At 29.6% G+C, this 17,864-nt stretch overlaps 1 protein-coding gene and 1 long non-coding RNA gene across 5 annotated transcripts in view; one reads left to right on the top strand and one right to left on the bottom strand.

Moving 5' to 3' along the window:
• Nucleotides 1-13,839, top strand: part of LOC143238524 (uncharacterized) — a 62,585-nt gene extending 48,746 nt beyond the window's left edge. The window contains exons 3-4 of one of the 4 annotated variants that reach the window (XR_013020622.1): nucleotides 2,062-2,247; nucleotides 12,852-13,839. This is a non-coding gene — a long non-coding RNA (uncharacterized LOC143238524). The remainder of the gene's footprint in view (nucleotides 1-2,061; nucleotides 2,248-12,851) is intronic. The other 3 variants (XR_013020623.1, XR_013020625.1, XR_013020624.1) reach the window with 3 other exon arrangements.
• Nucleotides 1-17,864, bottom strand: part of Pgi (glucose-6-phosphate isomerase) — a 76,299-nt gene that overhangs the window by 2,375 nt on the left and 56,060 nt on the right. Inside the window, exons 14-16 of the mRNA XM_076478817.1 lie at nucleotides 11,697-11,825; nucleotides 4,718-4,793; nucleotides 3,306-3,372 (exon numbers count right to left, since the gene is read on the bottom strand). Of these exons, the coding sequence (XP_076334932.1) occupies nucleotides 3,306-3,372; nucleotides 4,718-4,793; nucleotides 11,697-11,825 (272 nt within the window). The remainder of the gene's footprint in view (nucleotides 1-3,305; nucleotides 3,373-4,717; nucleotides 4,794-11,696; nucleotides 11,826-17,864) is intronic.

Below are 17,864 nucleotides of genomic sequence, written 5' to 3'. Positions count from 1 at the left end.
TAAAGTAATTTAGAATTCTTGTTGCAACAACTGTACTGTAAAGAAGCTGATATATTCTACCTCACTGTGTGCTCAGAGCTCTTAACAATACAATTACAATAGAAAATAAGTGTGAAAAGGTGAGAACCCTAAACTCTGACCATAAGTTTTTGAAACTATGTGAACACTATACATTTCATTTTGCACTTTGAAACTTTTATTTTCTTTATACTTTGATTACTTGTCTTACAACCTTGAGAATCAAGTTTAATGTTACAATACAGAAAATGAGATAAAATACGAAACTTTACTGAAAAATGTTTGATATATAATTATTAGATTTTTATCTTTCATTTATTTTATTTATTATAAAAGTAACTAAATTGTAAAAACAAATAAGAGCATATTATGTAAGATAACAAAAAATAAAATAAATATCTTAATAAGGTATACTAGCAAGCAGCTTGTGCATTACACTATTCAATACAGTAATGTAATGCACCATGTAAATTTCAACTTTTTTGGAGTATTTCTTGTCATACACAGTTCAGAGGGCAATAAAACAAAAAATTAATAAATATAAATAGATGTATACTGTTATGAAATTAAGCTATTTAGAATAAACATTTGTGATTTTTTTATTACCATTTTAAGTTATTGTAGAACAAAAGAAAGGATAATTTACATTTCCTACTCTTGTGTTAATTATTATGAGGTATATCCTTGATTTGCAATACTTAAGCGTGCTGAAACAAAATTTGGTAACAGTATCAAAACTGTATACATATCCAAGACGTACTTTCACTGGCTCTGCCATATGCTGAAGACTATGGGTCTTAGTTGCATATCCAGTTTATGTTCTTTTAATAAACCATACAATTCTGGAATGTGAATATTATATGATATAAATTCATCTAAAAGCTTCACATGGATGTTAGATGTTTTTTTTTACAAGTTCACTTACAATCTCTTTAGTTTTCATCTCAATTTTCTCTGGGTATTCTTCTTTTTTAGGTGATCAATTATTTTTTGTATGTAAAGGTTTTTGCTAATAACTACAAAACCTTTATATTTGTTCAGTTCTTTAATGATGATGTTATCTTTTTCAAGCTTTTTATGGGCTAATTATTTTTGGGAATGTAAGTTAGGCTTTCCTATTCTTCTTTCTCACATCACAAGACTTTCAAAACATTGTGGTCTACACTTGTGTCTCCACAACAGGTAGTTGCCTTCTATTCTATGAAATTTTATCACAAATACTCTGCCTAAATAATCTATCAACGTACAAAACTTCAAATGGTTTAAGTAATAAATTCTAATCGAATATATAGTGTGCAATCCTACAACACGTGTTTCACATATTAAGTATTAAAAATTATTATTCAAATAGTTGTATTGTTAGAATATTTATCCCTATAGTGCCTGTCACTATTTTTAAATTTCTTTCTGCATATTGTACTATGTTACATTCAAAAATTAATTAAATAACTTTACCATCAATATATGTCAATGAAATTAACATTATAATGTATGTTAAAATTTGAATTTTCTTGTCCAAGTTTGTTACTTTGTTTCAAAAGAAAATGTAAATAAAGTGCTTAAACTGTAGTTTTCATATCACATGATTTATAAGCTATAAAAAATTTCCACTTTAGGAGTAGTCCACTCTCAGCTTCATAAGCTGGTAATGCCAATAAACATCTAGATGCTAATATACTTTGCCTTGAGGTCTACAACACACAAGTTATCTAACACACACACGAGAAATAGCTTAATTTATGCTATACTCCACAGATGATTAATTTGAAATCTGCACACATTTTTTGTATTGAAGTAAATTCCATTAGTATTGTTTTCTGCTTGATTGACTGAAGAATGTATGTGGTTTCTTACCTAATTATACTTTTTGTAAAGAGACAGTTAAATTGGTATTTAGGTCTTACTTTTACATCTCAGTTATGTATTGTGTGTGTTTTACAAATCATATTTGAACAGTTTAATGATTTTTATAAGTGTAACTTGTCACCTGGATTGTAAAAAGTTATAAACAAGATGACACTTGTACATTCTATCTTGTTTAAGCAACACATCTCCCAGGGGAATCTACTGAAGCAACTTCATAAAGCCCCATGGACATCAGTTGATGTATTAGCATCAAAGAAAAATTTACAAGGAAATTTAAAAGTTAAATTGAAAAGATAAAGAAGCAAAATTACTCATATAAGGAAAATATGACTATTTCAGTGGATTTCTACAAAGAGTTGAAAGGTATATACATATTTCCATTTGTTAATTTTAAACATTTCATTGCATTGTATGTTGATGAGGATAGATAGCAATATCATAGAGAAAATGCAAAATGAAGTATAAACATTAATCTAAATTTAAAAATTTTTGATATTCATTTATGAGGTCCTACAAATTATGCAAATGAAATGTGAAAACTATAAGATTAAAAATAGTATTTTTATACTTAATATAAAAATCTCCTTGGAGTGAACTATTCAGAGTCCAAGTGCAAATAACTAAATGAAATTATAAATTTTTATTAAAAATAGTAAAGAAAAAGGAGTAAAAAGTAAGTTTTTTTTAAAACTAGATTATTTTGGGAAAGTTTTGTCAAATTTCAAACAATTTCACCCATTAGTTTTAATTTTGTAATGAAATGTGATGAGAGGAATGTTACCTTTTCTCTGACAGTAAATTCAGGCACATAGAGCTAATTCCTACAAAAATTCTATCCAGGTTACAAACTGAGATAAGAAAAGATAAAATAATTAAAATTGTAGGCACCATCCTTTGTCCTTATTCATCTGTGATTGTAGTTGTTTGAAGAAAAGAGCTTTATTGAAATATATTTATTGTGATAAATCATTATAAAACAAAACGAATAGATTATTAAGGCTGTGGTTTATAATTCGTGGTTAATGTGTTTGTTTAAAACTGCACATAACATTTTTCAATATTTTCTTTAATTTTATACTTGTTTTATGTTTTTAGCATTATAACTAGGTAAATACTAAATTTTCTGCCATTTTGATTTGTTACTTAAAAGTTTAAAATATCTTCCTCCTGACAAACAGAAGTTCGGTTACTTTTCTGCCATTAGCTATTGTGTATTTATGGTTAAAATTCAGGCAAATGCTTTTAAATAACTGTTGAGGAGTAATAACTTCTTATGACCATTGGGTCATTCTTGTTGGAGGTCATGGTACCATTTTACAAAACAACTGAATCTTTTTTAATTGTGCCATTTTTACTAGCAAAATAAAATGCTAAAAGATGTGATGTGTTCTTAATGAACAAACAAAAAGTAACACACTTACCCCCATTGATCAAATGAATTGATGTCCCAGATAATTCCTTGAGTGAAAATTTTTTGTTCATACATTGCTGTTTAAGGAAACACAAAGAACAATCATGAGAAAAAAATGTTTTTACACAACTGACATTTTCTTAACTTCAAGCTGTTTGAAGTGTTAATGTAATTCTTACAAATAATCTGAGAAACTAAGCAATAATTAAAAAATTAATTAAAATACATCATGAGAAGTTTGAAATTCTTTACAATGAAAAAGAAATCAAGAAAACATCCTTTTGCACAGATTTATTTACTAATATATCACCATTATTCATTTCAATATGGATACAACTGAACTATAATCTTATCCAAAATAAGGAATTGACATATCTGAAAACTATAATTAATTATGAGTTCAGTAGGTTAAATTTTTGGGATTTTTTTAACCAATGTGAGAGACAGTTTTCAACATTAAATGAAGAAAATTTGACAGTTTCATTCTGAGTTTACTTACTAATTGCAAGTATTATTGTTTTTACAGTTAGAAAGGATATCTAAAACAAGTACAGTCTCTCGATTACTGATGAAATCATTCTCAAGAACAAATTTTAATGATAAAGAAGGTTTTAGTATTTGAATCTATGTTCAATGACTTCAAATGTCAAAACTTTCTTTACTGATAATAATCTCACCAGTGATCAAAAAATTGTACTTATTTTAAATATAATCTTCCTTACTGTAAAAGCTGTAACTTGTACTAAAATTGTTCGAACAATTTTCCTAACTTGAAATTACATTTTTTTTACTACTAGTTCAAAAATAATTCTCAATTTCATGCTTCTTCTACATATGGAAATGGGTATTAGTGTCTTGATGATCTATCCAACGTATTTTATGAGCATTATGATATTAAGCTGAAATTACTTGGGTGTTATTAAATATACACACAGAAAAATAACTTGTAGCTACAGAAGCCTGACTATAACACAGCTGTAGGGAATGTTATTTTTCTAACACTAAGCAGATATCAAATTAATTTCATTCTTAATTTTTTGACATTAAAAAAATATAATTTTAACATTTGAATAACTTTATAGTCATTTTAAGTTACAATATATTCTTCTAATTTACCAAAAATATTTTCAATGTGATGAAAAATCTCAACACACTTAAAGAATTATAACCCAATTAGTCAATGAGCTTGAATAATGAGAAAAGGGCCTTTTGAAAAGCAATGTAAAATATATATGCATGTAGTTGAAATACTAAATTCGTGTTGGACCTAAAAACTTGTCATTTCATAAAATCTCATTTGGTGAAAGAGTGATATTGTCAACAAAGAATGAATGAGTCAATAACAACTTACTAAACAATATCTTCTAATAGTTAAATAGGTAAAGAAAAAATTAAACTTTAAATAAACATTTCATTTCTTACCAATAAGAGCACCAAGATTAAATGGAGTTAGGCTTGGAATCACAATTGAGTTAGTGGGCTTGTTTCCTTCAAAAACCTAAGAAAAATTCAGAAAGTCAAAAATTTGCAGATGAGAGAAATACAATGTTTTTAGGAAAAACATTTTTCTATGGCTTTGGCAATTATCAAACAGCAGAAATCAACAAAATACATGTTACATTGGGAAGAGTGAACATTCACCAACTCAACATGTGTAGAATTAAACAGCACTACTTTTTATAAAAGTATAATTCTAAAATAATTTCTAGATGTGTAAAATTAAATTAACAATACCATTACTACTTACATGTAATATACTTCTAACAGAATATCTAGATATATAAAATTAAATTCAGCAGCACTAATACTAGAAACCATACAATTAATAATGCAAGTCTTCAAAGGTAAGCAAATACTCACATTTATCAATTATATGCACACTTCATGTGTCCTGTTGTGAAAGTGCATGGCTATTTACATGCACTATGCACCTACTACACACATTAAGAAATGAGGTTACTAAAAACATGAAGAATCAGGAGAGAAATAAACCATAAATCTGTGGTTTACTTCTCTCCTGCTTTCACTGACATAAGTATTCATATGAATTGCATGAAATTTTGTAGATGTTTCCACTGTTTTTATTTTCTGTGGGGTAACCATCAATAACCATGTGCTAAATTTCAGTACCTAGTTTTTATATGATTATTGATGTTGTGTTTCTTCACAAGTCATTTTCGTAACTGAATTGGAAGTTTTCTGATGTGTTCGATATAATTAATTGTAATGTTAATAAAGCTGAAGTTATTTCATCTTTTTCACTTTCTACTGGAGTATTGATTATCGTTTTAACAACTTCTAGAAAGACGTTTCCTTGAATAAAGATTTCAGAAAGTATTTGTTGCTCATTGTCTACACTGTTTACAGAGCCTAAACTCAGTGCTGTTTTCCAAATACTCTTCAAATTTTTAGTTTCTGTTGTACAGAGACCAATTAACTTTATGGAAACATGTGACCAGTCTTCTTATGGGCATGGATGAAAGGCTGTGTCATTGCAATCACAGACTTATTTTTATAATATAATATAATAAATATAATATAATATATAATATATATAATATAATATAATACATGTCATTAAGTTTGATATCAAAATGTTGATTATAATTCAAATTTCAGTATTATACAGTAGGTACTTTCTTAAATTAAAGATAAATATAAAAACAAATCTTAAATATCAATTACCATGTGTCACATGGTATATTCAATGCATCATTGGTTCAAATGAGATATTTGCTGCATCCAAATACAAAGTTGATAGTTTCTTACAAATTATAAACTCAAATTACCAATCCTGAAAGGTGAGAATACAAGATAAGAAATTCCTATCTCTTCATTTTCTGAGATATTAACTTTATTTAATGAATCAACCAAGGTACCTCTCCCAACCTTTCATTTTTGAAAATACTTGTTTACATACAACTAATTCACCCAATGATATGCACGTAAAACCAACTGAAAGTTCAGAATGTCATCCTTTTGGTTTCTCAGGATCTCCAAAGTACTTTCATGGCAAGCTCTTTATTTTTGTGCTAAAATTCATGTGATAATGCAAAATGTTACTGAGCTAGAAAAAATCATATTTTTGAGACCTAAATACAGCTTATTTACTAAGCCTGACAAATTACAGTGGAATTATATGGTATTCACATAGTAATTCATGATTTTTTGTTATTTCAAAATGCATATATAAAACAAAAAAATTATTTTATTTTACATCTTCCACCTGCAAATTTGATAAGGCTTAGGAAATTATGGCAAGCAGTAAACATGTACAAAGTTTGTAGCTCTAGAAGATAACTGTTCTCCATACGTTTTTATTTGCTGTTCTATGTTTCAAGAAAAATAATTGAAATTTAAGTTATTATTAGTGAATAGTAATAATGTATATACATATACAAGGTATTACAACTGAAACAGCCAGACAGGTCACTTTGTAAATGCCAGTTTTATATTTTTGGATATGGGTGTCATAAGTTATTCAATTTCTGTAATGTTAGGCAAACACTGTTGAAAGGTCAATATAATAAAAATAATAAATATACATGTATAATGTTGATAATTAACCCTTAAACAGCAGCCATCATTAACTGATGCTGTTACCTATAACATTGCTGTTGTTTAAGGGTTAAATTATAATTTTAGTCATTTTTCTTTATGTTTTTTTAGTGGTTACAAAGTCAGTCAAACCCATACAGGCATACAACAGTAAAAATAACATATTACATAGAAAGTTCCCTCCCCTCCCCCAAAAAAACATGTTTGATAATTACATTAAGGTCATTAGAAGGTTCCAGACACTTTGTATGCAAAATTTGACAACTTTGATGCATAAAGGTATTTTTAATCTTAAAATCAAAATTACTTTGCACGTTGGATAATTAACATTCAAAAATAAAAAATGCACGAGTAAATAATTAACTGAAAAATGTTGAAACTTAATTTAAAATTCTTATACTTTGTGTACAAATTCCTTGTAATGGTTACTAATAATATTCAAAATTTTGTGAAGACACTTATAAATTTCAAAAAGTTGCAATATAACTGTTTTATAGCTTCTTTGGGAATACAAGTTGGGTGGAATCTACCCAGTGGTATTAGGAGGGTTAAGGTACTCTTCCAAGTTTCTTACTTTTCTATGAAAAATCCTGTTGTTATTTTTATTATGATGGAAATTTTTAAAACTAACAAAGAAATATCCTTTGTTTTCAATTCTGAAACAACTTGATGAAATCTGAGATTTTTGTTTTAAAAGCTAAAACCACAGAAAATGTTGATATATTTCTACAAGGGGCTTAGAGATTGCTGTGTTTAAAGTTTTCTATTCAAGCTGAATTAAATTTTTTTCAGCAATACTTGGAGATGTTAAAAAAAAAGCAAAGATCCTTTAAAACAGTCCTTAAGTCTGGGGTTAATTCTTCTCCTGGTTTTACAGTTATCTAAGTAAATGCTAAAGAGATATCCCCCCTTTCCAAATTTGAATTAATATTTTGTCAGTTTCATTCTAATAAAAAGCCAATTTAGTGCCACATCAAAATACAGTAGTGTACTACTCAAACAAACTAACTTGGAGGAGACACTGTATGTTATTAACAGGAGCAACAGTTTTAGCAATTTTCCACTTTTTGTAGCTCAGACTGAAAATTCAAACTATCACATATTTTCAGTGGATACACTGTTTTGGACTTTTACTTTAGATACCAAATGTAAAGACAATCCCACTGAGAAATGTATGAGATACATTAACTTTGATTTTTTAACCCCTTTCAACAAAAGTATAAGAATTTTATTTGATGTAAAAACATCTTTCAGTGTACAAAATTTGAAAAAGATCCATGAAAGATCTTTCAGCCCACAATCAGGTGTCAAATTTGGTCTAAATGTAAGTAAGATGTGCAAAGTTTTTCACCAAAATCTGCTCAATTCTAATTGAAAGTTTTGTTCACACCAAGCAAAAAGTCACATGAGCTATCAGTTTGAAATTTTACTACAGCTTCACCTATGATAAAGGTGAACAGTTATTAGGCTTTTGTCATTCAGCACAAAGATGGTTGATCTAGAACAAAAAAACTATAGAGTGAAAGCATATCCAGATATATAAATATTGGTTAGACCAAACAAACTTGGTTAGCAGTTTGTTGCTGAAGTTCTCAAAAAAATCATACAGATAAACAGTTATTATTCATTGCAAACTTTAAAGCACAAATCTGTTAAATCTTATGAAAATTCTTCTATTAAAGAGTGTTTAGCTTTAAGTGATATTAGTTTAAGTAATTAGCATAAATAATGATGCTTGATAGGACTGTACCAAGTGTATTCAGTCGATAACAAGAAACTGCATTTTAGTTTCCATGGCATCACTATGAACAAACTTAATAACACTGTTTTAGACAGGAAAAACTACCCCCAATATATTTTAATGGCTCTACACTTCTCAAATTAACATCAAAAATGGATATGTATATCATTAGTCAGTTTGTGCTTGTATAAGTATTGTACAATGGTGGTTTCTTGTAAATATATTAAGTTACATTTAACATTATAATGGGGTTGTGTTCCTAATGTTAATGTTGATTACTATCAAGTGTCACTTTCTTACATACTATGGTTTGTTTGTATGTTTTGAGAAAAAATTATATATTATCAAAAACACCACTGGTGTGAAAAAAAAAAGTCAGACCAAAAAGAATATTCAGTGTGCAACTTAAGGGAAGGAAATCAAAACTGGTGTCCAAGCTTGTAGCTACACTTATAGCATTGATAAACATTTTACAGTAAATATTCATTCATTAGTTGTCCAGGTCAAGTTTTTGTTCAACATGGGGCACAATGGTGGTTAAAATAAAAGTGGCCACACTCAATCTTTTTTGGCCACATCTAAGTTTTTTTTATTGGAAAGGAACTCATCCTCTCTATCATGAGTCTGCATTTTATTATGGACTTTAAATGCTCTTTGAACATAACTTTTACCTGATGATGACCCAATACAAATAAGCCAAGATATTAACAATAAAATCAGAACTTACCTACTGTAAAATGAGTAATTTTATATTAATTCCTTCAACACAGGGTCAGTCTATGCTACTGACCATGACCTCTTTGTACTCGTTTAAAGTCTTTGTAGGTTCAATACTTCTAACTTTCAATATTGTGTGTATATCTTCACAAAATTTGGTAGTATTTCACTAATATCATAAGTCTTTAACATTCAAAAAATTATATTTTTTAGTAAAGTATTTCTAATAAAATAAAATAAAGATTTGTCTGTAAATATATTGAGTATTTGTTCTGAATAGGCTATGTACAAAATAATTTTCATGTTAAAATTAAAAATACTTTTCCTTTTCTCAAAAATTTGAACTTCTTTGTAATCCCAAAGATCTCCTAAAAACATTTCAAGCATTTTTTTCCAGTAAAACTTGATAGTTTACATGTTATTTTCTCTAACGTAACTCAAAACAGCTATGGTAAGTCTGACTGGCCTCCTAACCATAAAAACACAAAATAGATCTAAATATCTTTTTTTCTTTCTAGAATGACTTCATATTTTAGGATAAACAAAAGTAATTTTATATTAAGTGTCTCTAAGTTTATAAAAGTATACATCTATTTTTAATTAAATTTTATTACCCTTTGAACCATCACTAACTACTGTCCACATGCTTATAGGTAGTAAATCATTTGAGGAATGTGCAGCTCATGTTATACTATTGAATTACATTACCCACAAGCTACCACAACTAGCACAAGCACCTCTCATGCATGCCTTGTGAAACATTTTAATTTTATTATAATTAGTTATTTTACTTAATCTTTAGTTAGGTTACATATAGGTTGCTTTTATAATTATATATAAAGAATACAGATGAAAAAAAAATAAATACTTCTCATTTTTTTCTTGCTTTTGGTTGTCAAAGAGAGTCAACCCTAATTTTTTTTGTACTACTCATAGTATTGCAATTAATTTTTATTTAATCAAATAATGCTCTAAACAATATAGAATAATGATATACAAAAAGTAGACAACTTATCTTAACTCTCAAATATTTTCTCACTTTCTAACTCTGTGAAAACAGTCGTTACAAATTCATCCAAGCTAGTTATTAACTTTTTCATGGGAATGCTGTTTGTGCTAGGAGTGAAATTGACATTTAACTATTCAGAACATAATGTTATACAGCATGTCATTTGAGAAATGAAAGCCTCGACTCTCTACTGATTATAAGTAATATATAATTAAACATAATAGTAAACTATTAACAAATTATGAAAGAGGATGTGATAGGTTGGTGTGGCAATATGAGTCTGATTTTCAATTCAATAGCTCTGAATTTTTAATCTATGAGTTGCATTTCCCAAAGAGAAGTTTTCATGAATCTGAGATGAACACACCGGTACACCATGATATCAATAAAACCAGGGTATATGGGAGCAATGTGGTTACTTTCAAGAACTTTTTCAGGACCTCTTGATAAAATACAAACACTTCCAGTACTGATACTTTAGTAATAAAATTCCATGACTTGTGTAAACCTTGCTAGTCACCATTTCAGGTGCAGATTATCTCTTTTAGTTATACCAGCAATTTTCAATGTAATTTATTTGATTTACTTTTATCTAAATACAGTTCTTCCTTTCTTTCTATTTTAATTACAAACAACAACAACAATCTTCTACTTCTGAACAAATGGCTGTTTTCTCAACCATCCTTTGTTTTTTTTACCTTCACACTGAGTCTTGTCGTTTAACCGATGACACCTTACTTCCATGTGCTAAGAATCATTCTTTTGGTCATCAGGTAACTATGCTCTGCCATTTTGAACCTTCAAATTCCACACTCTTTTACTGATAAACAGGTTCAGATCTTAAGGTTTACAAACAAATAAGGTGCTTAATATAATATTGCTTGTCCACAAGAATCACATTTACTTCAACAATATATTTAATTGGGATTTGACCATCTAACTGTGTGACCTTTCATGGGTACATTCAGAGCAGATTTTATCCTTATGCAGAAATTACCCATGTCATACTTCCAGGATAATGATGAAATACACTGAACAAGAAACCATGCAAGTCTTGGTGACCATACTTACTAAACCACCATGAACATCCGTGTCAGAGAATCATCACAAGAAATTAATGGTAAAAAAATTTGCATTACATACTTTGGCTGCTCACTAATGCAAAATGTGCATCATATTTGTTTTTGCCAAGTTTATTGTTTCAGACTAGTTGATAAAGTTACAATAATTTTACTTTAATAATGAAATATGAAACTTAACTTTCTTAAAATACAACCTCACAGTAACCTACAGCCTAAAATAATGTCTAGTATTAAGCAACCAGACTTTTAATGAAAATTAATTAAAAATACAGATATTAATAACTGATACTGTACTTTGTGTGGAAGAATCTTCTGAAGTTGTTCTCCATGTAGTCCAGCCTTGGTAAGTTCAATCTCAGCTTCTTCCTTGGTCTTTCCCCTCATTAGAGCTTCTGTTTGTGCCAAAAAGTTAGCTAGAAGAATCTGACAAACAATAAAAATTATAAACAAATTTTTCCACTGAACAATAAAAACAAACAAATACTTTTAAAATTAAAAGAACTCATAGATTAATATATTTAAATAATTCTGAGACTAACTGAATGTGTGGCAAATAAAAATTTCCAGCAAAACACTGCCTATTATCTCAGAAAACTAACTTATTTTTGTTGAGAGTACAAACATTATGCAGCAATAAGCAAGAAAAATAAACACTAATTATGATTTTTTAAAAACTTAATATTAATTATTATGGCTAAGTAGGTTTAAGTTTGAACTATTGTCATTAATGATAAAATAGTTGTAGAGTTCCCAACTTAAAAAATAGGAAAGATGAACAATTTGGCAATTTGATCACTTTATGGATTGTTATACTAGCAATGGTTTCTTGTCTTGTTTTGGGGCTGGTTTGGTATAGGAACAAATGAAAGCAAGAGAGAATCATCTTTAAAAGTAAAACCCTGTCACTTTTGACAGCTTAGCATACATATTTGAGTTGTGTCTATTGAGTACCTTTGGCCATCCCTATATATAGCCTATTAAACTCTACAATACATTCAAAAATCAAATATATTTATTCATATAATTGAGTTTATGATAACAGCTCTAATTTAATACAAATATAGGACTTATGACATTAATGCTAAATTTTGATTTTTTTATCACTAGCACTTGCAGATTTTTTTTCTTTTTTGGGTTTTTCTCTATACTCAATATTTAAACATTTTTAGTTTATTTTACGTTTTTCATGTTCTTTGAATCTGGTTATTTTCATATCTATTTTTCCTATACAGAAACTTCATAGTCTAAACATTCTATTTGATGCACTGTGCCATTGCTATATTTTTATTAATACAACTTTGGGAAGAAAACTTTTAATATTACTTCCTGATTTAGTTATGATTCTAGTTTTTACAATTACTTAATTTGTATCATAAGTTGACTAATTTGTAACTAACAACACTTATAAGTGGTACTGATCTATAAATACATTTATTTTCTTTTTCTTAGTGTTATTAACTGAGATGGTCAGGGAATTCTGCAAAGATGTTACTTTTATCTATTTGATCTACAATGAAAATATAGAATTGGAAGCACTCATTCACAGATATAAGAGAATGTGATTATTGAATGTAAGGAAAGAAAGTATAATTTGATATTGTCAGGGGTGCTGCCATGAGTTAATTGTGTTTTGTCTATGGCAAAGCTACTAAGGCTATTTTCTACTGATCCTAATTTTGAATTGCTGACAAGAATGAAGGAAACTGGTTGGGAGTACCCACTATAACTCAAGGCTAATTGTTCAGTGAATAGTTGGAATGGCCATCACATTACAGTACCTACACAGCAGAACAGATAAGCATGTTTGGCACTGAATTTCAATCCTGTGGCCAGAACAGTTGAGCACTTTAACCACCAGGCCATGCAGGTCTATGAAGTTAAATACACACATGAAGACTGTAGTATGGAATAGTTTGGATGGATGGATCTTATGAATCAGTTAGTTTAGGAAAAGAAGCACCTTGAAATGAATAGGACATAACATTTTTATTATACAGATAGCTTAAAATAAATATTAAGCAGTGATGAAGATTTGATGTTAATATGAACTACAGTGATCAAACAGTAGGTTAGAAAAGCTGTTGGGTGGAAGTATGTGGACAATAAGTGAGAAACAAATGCACAATTGCAATAAATATTATGACATTTCCACAGCACGTTTTGCCTCCTTCAAGAAAAAAATAGATGTGCTTTGTCTGAGCACACAAAAAATTTTTCCAAAAACTGGGAGACTATATTCACAATGGTTCTTCTCTTTGTAACTGACTGATTAGAAACAAATAACAAGCACCTCTGCTTCATGCAACAGAAATAAAAAACATTTATATTCCAGGTAAAGTAGAATACAATCTCAATTATTCTTTCAAACAGTCAATGTATCTTGTTACCAGACTAACTATAGAAAGTAATGCCTAAGGCTAAATGTAGCACATCAATTTGTTCCAAATCATAACTCAGAAGAATTTGAAAATTTCATTAATGTGAAATATATACTATGAGAGAAAGTTACATACATAGTACTTGCACATAAAACAGCCTGATAGCCTACTTGATCATACAGAATATACTGGAAACTTCTGAATGAGGTCACAAATGTTTCTTATGAGATAAATTTTCATGGGAAACTAATCTTAATCATGCTTATTGACAGTTTTTGGGGTCTAACAAGTAGGGCGAGTTGTTTTCGAAACATTTTCTTCACAGTATAGTTAAAGGAACAACTAGAGAATGTTGTGCTCAACTTATTGTTAATGTCTATTTAGAACATAATTACTGGTAATTAGATGGTTGGTTTGGTGTTTTATGGCACAAGGCAACTAAGCTATCTGTGCAAAACATCCAGTAAAAAGTTTAAATTAAAGTAAAACAAAAAAAAAGTTTAATTTTTGAATTACAAACCTAAATAGCATTAAATCCAATTTTTATATTTAGTTTACAGCAATAGGAGAAAAACTACAGTAATACAAGATGTAAAGAACTTTCTGTAGCATAACTAATTATCATAACTCACCAGAATGACTAATGGGTAAGTTCAAAAATCAGCAATAGTAACCTGAAGTTGGCCTTTCCAGTCCTGGTTTCGAGTTATTTGACATTACAGCAGTTTTCAGAAAGTAAAGTAATATAAGTTGTAAAGGACTTTCTGCAGCACAATTGTAATTATCATTACTCGCCAAGTTGACTAATGAGTAGTCCAAACATCAGCATCAGACACCTGAAGTTGGCCTTTCCAGTTATTTGACATTACAGCTATTTTATAATTTCATATTGAACCAGATGTACTTTAATTCTCAAAAGGGAATCGCATTAATAACGGTCTAATGTATGAATCAAAAAAACTTAAATAGCATTAAAATGATTAATGGATTTTAAAAAATTAAAAACATTTGTAAAGTGGACAGTGTCACCATCACCAATGACACTGTCTAATGTTATGGATAAACCATGGGACAAAACACGTTTAAAATAGTGTCACTGTTGAGTCATAATGACAGCAAGACAGTAAAATGTAGCTTTTTGTGACCCGAGTGTCACATAGACAACACACTGGTGCATCAGCCCCAGATAAAAGAAAACAACAGTTAAAAAATTGTGACCAATGAGTAGTCTAATTAGAACAACTTCCTCTCTTTGATCCTTATGGAAGCAAGGTGGCCAAAGTCTAATAGAGGGTTTTATTTGGAAAAATCTTTTTTTCACAATGTTCACCCCAAGACAGCTGCCAACTAACACTGAGCTGAGCCTTGAATGCAGGACCATAGTCCATGTATGGAACAGGCACAGCAGTGATAGTGCCAGAGCAGAAAGATTTAGCTGCAGTGTTGGCGAGCTTGTTCCCACATACCAAAGAGACCTGGTATCTAGAAAAACTGGATAGAAGTAGATGTTAAAGAGAAACAGGCAAGTCAGTTTTGAATATCAGTGAGAACTAACATGACATGATTCCAGGGCCAGTAGAGAACTAAGCAAGTCAGTATAAATAGTTCAATTTGAGTTCTGCTTAGTTACTATGTGATCCAGGACAAGAGAACAGGCATACAGCTCAGCAGTGAACACAGAAACTGTAGGGGAGATTCTGTGCACAACCACTGAACCACAACAAACCACGGCAGAGCCCACAGAGTCACCTGATTTCACACCATCTGTATAAATAGGAATGGAAGGATGTTTCAAAAGACGTTCAGCAAATAACAGATAATACTTAAAATTGAAAGTATCTGCTTTTCTCAAATGACTTAAAAGAAAGGTCATATTTGGGGATTGTAATAAGCCATGGTGGGATGGGATCACCAATGAATACAGCAATGTTGTCCATGGAGTGACCCAAATCATCCAACTGCACCTGGATTAAAAGGCCAAAAGGTAGAATGGCAAATCATCTGTTCTGAAAAGGCATGACCCACCAAGGAAGGAAAACACAACCCCAAGTGGAATGTTTTGGTAAGGATCGAAGTTTTGAAGCACAGAGTAAAGACAGGTGCAAATGGCAGAGGTGTATAGGACATTCAAGAGACTGTGTATAAGCTCTGGACTGGAGAAGTGCAGAAACATTTCTCCATAAGATATGGAACCAATATGTTGACTGCTCCAAATGCAAAGTAATTCTCATGCTAAGATTAAAAACACTATTCTTCATCTGAAACTTTTCAAATTTATGTGATTTATAAAAACCTCCTGGATAAATTTCAAATGTTTTCTTTCAGTAAAACTTTGTATATGATATTTTCTCCACACTATCATCAAACTAATTTGGTCAAATGACCTTGTTACCAGTATAAAAAAAATATGAATATAATCTAAATTATCCTTTTCTCTCTTTCCACAATGACTGCAAATTGTAATAGAAAACTACATTTTTCATCCTAAACAGAATAAAGCCCATAGCAGTATACATCTTTTTACACATACATTTTATTGTTTTAAAACCCTTTGAACTGTGTCTAACTAATAATCCTGACATATGAATTGCAACTTACTCTGCAAACATGCAGCCAACATTAATCTGCTGAATTATGTAATGCACAAGGTACAACTGAGAATGCCTCTTGAAAAATGTTTGTTATTATTTTTCTTTACCTTATTCAACCTAATATGTTTCTCATTTTTCACATTTTAGTTACCATTATTATAATAAAGAATACACATGAAGAACACACAAGAAATGCAGTACACATACGAGTCTTATTTTGTGCTGTCAATGAAGCTTAACACATACTATAAAAATCGTGCATTGCCTGAGTAATATTATAATGAGTAACTTAGGTTAAATTCCATACTTCTCAAATGAGTAGTACAGAAATTAAAGATGGAACCTCCTAGAGAGCATGTGTCACAATTTTCAAATTAAAGCACTTCAAGAAATTTTTAAACATTTCCTTATAAAATTAAAAACTTAGGATTTAATAATATTAAAAACTGATTTATTAACTATTTTGATACCACACTTACTCATATATCATGATAAAATTTGAATGCAATTAAAAGTCATAACATGCACTTTAACCTGCCCTTGGCAAGAGGGTCGAACAACTTTATCATCAATATGTGCCAATAAACTTGGCATCAAAACTTAATTTGTAAATCCTATTTTTTTTTTATATTACCTTAGTTTTAATTTCTTATTTTAAAAATTCTCAATCAAGAGTTCTCTGTCATACAGCTTTTCAGTGTTCAACTAATTAGATACATAAATTTTACATACTAGTTGCAACACATCAATCTCTTCAGTATTTCTAGTTATACTATGTGTTAGATATACACAACTATTTTAAGTTAATGCGAGTGTTATGATTTATAGTTATAGAACACAAATGGGAAATTTAGTCATTTTTAGAAGTGATAGTTTATCACAGGTTTGTTTATGTAACTCTCTTCAAATTATACATTGTGTAATAGTTCATTAGTTGGTGACTGTTGTATCATTCAGTCTTGTTACTAGAACCTTCAAAGTTTTCCTTGTAGTTTTCATTGAGTATTATTGAAGCATGATATCTCGTAGCGTGTAGAAGATTCTAGGCCTCGGTCAGGCTATAAATACATGAAATGTAGTTTGAGAGATAGACATATCTGGACTGAATGATTTATTTTTGCCATAAAAGCATATAGTGGCAATTTCAAAAGAGAAATAAGCATACCTTGTATTGCAATAACAGTGTAGAGAAAAATAATTTGCCTTGTTAATTGTGTTTTAAAGTAAGTGAACCAGACTGTGTGGATTTTGATGCAAACGAAACAATCATTTAAATCTAGCCCATATATAAAAACCTGACATGTATAATTTCATGGTTACAAGGTAAGTCAAACTGACCAAACCCATACACAGAAAGTTCATGCAATTGTGACATAGACATGCTATTTTGTTTTTATTTTTTTTCATTTTTGCAGCATTCTTGTCTACTTTAGACTTCATTTGTGATCCTTGCAAAAATTAATATTTTTAAGATAATATCAACTGATAAAACC

This window comes from Tachypleus tridentatus, chromosome 13 (genome assembly GCF_004210375.1).
Source record: "Tachypleus tridentatus isolate NWPU-2018 chromosome 13, ASM421037v1, whole genome shotgun sequence".
NCBI classification, from domain to species: domain Eukaryota; kingdom Metazoa; phylum Arthropoda; class Merostomata; order Xiphosura; family Limulidae; genus Tachypleus; species Tachypleus tridentatus.
This window is presented reverse-complemented; position numbering and strand designations above follow the sequence as displayed.